At 35.4% G+C, this 6,000-nt stretch overlaps 1 protein-coding gene across 1 annotated transcript in view; it reads right to left on the bottom strand.

Annotated features, from left to right (window-relative positions):
• Window positions 1-1,493: 1,493 nt before the first annotated feature.
• Ppp1r1c (protein phosphatase 1, regulatory (inhibitor) subunit 1C) overlaps window positions 1,494-6,000 on the bottom strand; it is a 100,409-nt gene continuing 95,902 nt past the window's right edge. The window contains exon 5 of the mRNA XM_013028705.1: window positions 1,494-1,582. Coding sequence (XP_012884159.1) covers window positions 1,494-1,582 — 89 coding nt within the window. The remainder of the gene's footprint in view (window positions 1,583-6,000) is intronic.

Here is a 6,000-nt window from a genome sequence, read left to right as displayed (position 1 = left end):
GAATTAAGTACTGAACTAAGTACTATTTTTAATGCATTCTCTAATAGTTTCACATAACTCTTAGTCACTGTACCATAAATTCAGATTCAAACATAAAAACAATCATTGCCCTTTTTGAATCTTAATGGTAAGATTTCACAGTGACCTTTGCATTTCCATGTTTCTGCCTATTTTAATTCCCCCTTTCTGATTTTTGAGAAGTTCATGTATTTCTCGTTTCAAGAATTAATATAAGTCCACCCCATGAATTTTGTATTCAGATGTCCTGAATAATTAAAATCATTCATAATGCCAATTTTTTCTTATGAAAAACTAATTTTCAATATATAGATAGAATCTTATATAAACTTTCTCTATACTAATGCCTGTCAATAAAGGAAGAGTGATCTTTCCTTTATTTTATAACCCCCAACAGAGTGCCTTCCTAGGGAAGCTCATAAAACATAGTTGTATTGATGAGAAAATTAAGTATACAGATAAATTAATGGATTATCATATTTTCTGATACAGAAGACATAAAATGGTAATGATGTATCCAAATATAAGAGAAAATTTCAAATAACAGTCGAAATGGAGCCAATGATGTTTGGTATACTGTATTGCAGATTTTCCTTCCTTCCTTCCTTTCTTCTTTTCTCCTCTCTCTCTCGCTTGAATTTAGGGCCTGGGCACTGTCTCTTTTCTTTGTCACTCACAACCAGCACTCTACCACATAAGTCACAGCTCCACTTTCAGCTTTTTGGTGATTTCTCGGTGATATGAGTCTCACAGACTTTCCTTCCCAGGCTGGCTTCACACTGCAATCCTCAAAGCTCTACCTTCTGAGTAGCTGGGACTATAAGTGTGAACCACTGTTACCTGGCTGCATCTTTCTTTACAAAATGTTGGGAAATACATATCACATAGGTTAGACTTAACTGGGGACAATTCTATGATTCCTTAAGTAACGATTAATGTATGGCTGGGAGTGGAAATGTTTAACATTTGATGCAGTGTTTTAGATTTATCAAGTTCTTCATTTTGAAGTAAATGCTATTCTGTTTTATACATATGACAAATGCAAATCTTAAGAGAATCATTAGACATTCTCCTTTAGGTTAACCACCCCTATACACTTATTCTAAGTGTATTTAATATTTACTTATTACTTTTAAAGTGATGCTATTTATATTTGACTTCAGAAAGCAAACCTTACCAGTAGGATATAATGGATTAAGCTCTGGAAATAAAGTTAGAACAGACACATGTTTTTAAACTCTATGTAGCTCAAAAGCAAAAACACTGTAAAATACACGCTTATACTTTGGGGGTAATAGTGTGTAATAATCTATACTTAGTTCTAAAGTTCAGTCAAAGAGGCCTTCCAGGAGGTGTGAGTGTGGGTTGCAGAGTGGAGAATACTTCCAGAAGCTAAGCAGAAGAGTTCCATGGGATGTTCAGAAAAGTCAACAGTCCAGTTATTCTCAAGAAAATGTGTTGCTGCAGACCAGCAATTAATGGTCACACTGCTCCTCCCTTTCATTTATGCCTTCTTCTTCTTCAGGAAATGCTGGCTCATTCTGGCCTTTCAGGTGCTTAACCCCTAAAATGATTTAAAAACAAAAAAGGCAAAATTTAAGTGAAAGCAGATTCTGTTTTGTTGCAAGAGAAGTGGAAAGTTTTCATTGTGTCTAAGTGTTCTTCACTTTTCGCTGTATTTGGTGTTGGTATAATTTGGGGAGGGAAGGGAAAAAACAAATTGTTTTAAATAGGGATACAGGTGGACCCATTGCAACAATGAGATGTACAAGATGCTATGTTGAAAAACAAACTTTACAACTTTGTGGGGGGCAGGGGAAAGTATAGTTCTGGAGATGGGAGGGCAGGATGGTAGGGAAAAATACTAAGCAGGAGGCAACAATGCTTGATAAGAAATGTACTCATTACCTTGCTCATGTAATTGTAACCCCTCTGTATGGTATTTTCACAATAAAAAACTTATTAAAAAAGAAAAAAAGAAGAAAAGCAAAACAAAAAATGTCAACAATGTAATCCTATATAAACTTTTTAATTTACTTACCGGTAAAAATTTTACCCAGCCAAATTTCCATTAGAGCAGGTTATCTTTTATAATTAAAGGATTGCATCACAGTCTATTAAAACTCTATTAACCAAAACCCTGCTTGCAGGCTCTTATTATAATTCTGATGTATCATTTAGTTCAAATATTGCTTTTGGCATCCCTGTATTCAGCTACAAGGAGAACCATTGAAACTCCTAAGAACAAAAGATTGTGTATGTGCCATTTCTATACTGTATAAACAACAAAACAATCACAATACTGTTAGTCTTCTATTGGATTATGGAACTCCCTTCAAAGTGTTTCAATAACTGGGCTTAGAGATTGGAAAGAAATATTGGCTTACTTTTGCCTGCTCTGCAAGTCTTTCCCTATATAATGAGCCTCCTATTTCTCCAGCTCTTCTTTTCACCTTCCCCACTCTACCAATGATAACCTACTCTTCCCTTTTCTCAATCCCCCAGGCTTTGCATCTTCCTCCTACCCCTCCTGGCATGCCCAATTACACACCAGTCATCTTTCAAGTTCAGCTTACCTCCTCTGAAGATTACCTCAACCCTCCATTGCACCTGGATCACCTCTTGCATCAGTTCCCTTACAAACCTATTTGTTAATATCATCCTCATTAGCTCAATCTCTTTGATGTCAGGAAATAGTTGCAATTTGGATTCTTCTTTTGGCCCAGTGCTGGCCAAACATTAGATACTTATTAAAATTTATTGTCTACATAACTGATCAAATTAATGAAAGAACAGTTTTGCATGCCCTTTTCTCAATGTCACATTAACCTCCTTCAGATACTTTTCAAAATTAATTCAAATTTGGAATATGAAATAGAAGGCCACAGGTATAATCATTCATAAAATTATGAACCTATAAAATGATCTCTCACTTCCTTTGTTAAGACACTATAATAGTTGATACTCTGCACATTTGGTAATGTTTAAAATGGAAAGTTTCCTACATGTTTTATGTTTTAGTACATTGGTTTATGATATTTGCTAAGTACTACTGAAAACACTCCTAATGGACAAATGAAGGAAATTACTGCTCATGTTTGCTATGAAATAAAAATTTAATAAATATATGAACTTGTAAGTCCCAGAGTACAGTATGGCAGACATCCTTGGACCTGGTGGATTAACCTGCAAAAATCCTTGATCAGGTATAATAATATTTAAATATTTTAATTTCATCTGCAAATACAGATCTTTCGTGATTCCTGTTAACCCAAGATCATAGAAAGAAATTCACATTAAGAAATTAAATTTATTTCACATTATATAAACTCCATGGAAAAGAACTCTAAATGGGGAATAGTTTATTGAATATCCAAAGGATCACTCAGCTGTTATCTTAAGTATATGAATCATTAAGCCTCACAGATCCAGTACCTGGATGGTGAACTTAGAACTAAAGACAATAAAGTAATTTGTTTAAAATTATAAGGTGGTGTAATGTTAAAAGAAGTTCTGACACATCATAGTCCCTAAATATATACTGAATAAGTGAGTAAATAAACTTCCATTATCTAATTAATTCTTATTTTTAGCATTTTGGAGGCTGACCCAACTTTCTTATCATTTGCTAAGATCCATCATAGATTTAAGGAACCAAGCCTAAACCTGGCTCAGAAGGTGATAAGTTCCTTCTGCAGGAAACCTCCAGCGCCCTGTCATTTTCCTTGAGTTTAGGTTCACTGTATACATCCAAGTTTGCAAAGGTTCTATTAACTCTAAAATTCATTTCCTTCATCCACAAGTAACGAAATTATGTTTGAGATGGTGTTCAGTAAATAAAGCTCAATGACAATGCAAACATTCATTTGTCTGAACAAAGGAATCAAATGTTGAAAAAAATCAGGAATTAAGATGTCTAGCTTATATAACTATTAGTAAGTATTCATTTACAACACTTGAATATAGGTTCTCTTGCTTCCATAGATTGACATTTTACTTAATTTATAGTAAGGGTCACATAGTTATAAAAGAAAACCAAATCCTTTATGAAGGAAAATCATTCACTTGGGCAAGTTTTGGGAGTTCCTTTCGCAGTCTAGTCAATTGTTAAGTAAAGTATATCCACAGGAAAAGTCTGATGAGGCAAAAGTTGTGTACATCTTATTTATCCCAGAGTTTTTGTCTAGAATAATTACAACCAATTCTTTGGTTTTCAGTAACTCTGCTGATGCCTTCTTTCAATATGACAATGGAAATTTAGCTAATTTGTGGTTTGAAACAGCCTTTGTACCAATATTTCCCTTTTCTTATCTGAAATATTTACTTGGCTATAAATGCAGTGTTGATGAACTTAAAGGTGTGACATCTACTTAGGACTTTAATAATGTCTTTGTCTTTTTCTTTCATCCCCAAACACAGAGGTTTAAATAATTAAAGGGGTGGAGGAAAGTAAACTGGAGATGGTGATGAAATTCCCAGAGACTCCTCTGCTAAATCTCATGAACGTAAGGAAAACTCTTCCACCTGCAAATGGACTATGGCTTGGCACTGGGAGAGAGCCTGCAAGGGCAAGCACAGACCCAGCTTGGCTGCCTGAAAGAGGATGCAAAGAATCCAAGGAAATACAATGGAGGTACATTCTCCAATACAAAGTGAATACAGAGGAAAATACATCAGACCAGGATATGTATTATGCATATATAAGGAGAGATGGAGAAAAGAAAGCAGACTGAGCAAAAGAAGAAAAGCAAAAGAAATAAATACTGTCTCTCATCAGTATGTTCTTTTCAACTCTGTGGTTCAGGTGATTAGATGTGGTTCAATTTGGAATAGATGAAGAGGTAAAACAACCAAGTGAAGAATTATATACAGCTGATTAAATAAAAGAAAGTGTGTATTTGCCATATCACACTTAAGTTTTGTTCTTTTTTTAAATGTTTGCAGTAAAAGATGGAAGGCTTTTTATATTTTAGATTCCACAAAATTTGGGGAAGGAAAGAGTTGACACAATGAACAACTCATATTTGTAAAGGTTTCTAGAGCTAGAATAATGGCCAAAGCAATGAAAGTAGATGTGAGTGGAGATTTTTTCGGTCGTGGAGCCTGAACTCTGAGCAATGTCCCTCAGATCTTCAGCTCAAGGCTAGCGCTCTACCACTTGAGCCACAGAGCCATTTCTGGCTTTTTCTGCTTATATGGCACTGAGGAACTGAACCCAAGGTCTCATGCATGCAAGACAAGCACTCTACCATTGAGCCACCTTCCCAGCCCATGAATGGAATTTTTTTTTGTTTTAGGGAAGGTAATTTTGTTTCCAAAAATTAGAGTATGAGAGCAGCGTTAATTATGCTAGTGAGTTTCAGCAATCTCATACAAGAGTTAGCTGTTTCTAGCAGCAGAGCTCTAGACTGTGCTGGGGTACTGTCAATGGCAGGGCCAGCAGTTTCAGAACAGGGCTTTTCTCTAATGCTATGTTGGTTAGATTTTTCCCACAAGGTACTTCCCAGGGCTGGGATCCACTGTTCATGAGGGCCATTGAAAGGGATCATAGGGATTTAAAATAGCATTATGAAAACACTTTTGTAGAGAAGTTGTAGGTGAAACTGGGATGTTTAACATGGAGAAAGTCAAGAGAGGACAACAGAGGTTATCTTTCAACTCCTAAAATATTTGAAAAAATAAAATTAATCTACGTATGATTGCTATATCATGTATGGAGGGTCCATGTCTGACATGTATGAGAAGATAGTTCCCAAATTCTCTGTGTTTGCTCAGCAATAAGCATGTGAATGAGCTCCCCATCACTGTACATGTTCAAGTCTAAGTTAAACCTCCACCTCTGAGGCAGGTTGTAGATGGACCTACAAAAGCTTGACTCATCCTGAGATGCTATTAATCTACAAAGAAAATCCATTTTTTAAAACAAATTCACACAAACATAAGTGGATTAGGAGCAACAAACAAAGTAGATTATTTTTGTTG

This window comes from Dipodomys ordii, unplaced genomic scaffold (assembly GCF_000151885.1).
Source record: "Dipodomys ordii isolate 6190 unplaced genomic scaffold, Dord_2.0 Scaffold5, whole genome shotgun sequence".
In the NCBI taxonomy this organism is placed as follows: Eukaryota; Metazoa; Chordata; class Mammalia; order Rodentia; family Heteromyidae; genus Dipodomys; species Dipodomys ordii.
Note: the sequence above shows the minus strand (reverse complement) of the source record. Positions and strands in the feature narration are given on the sequence as shown.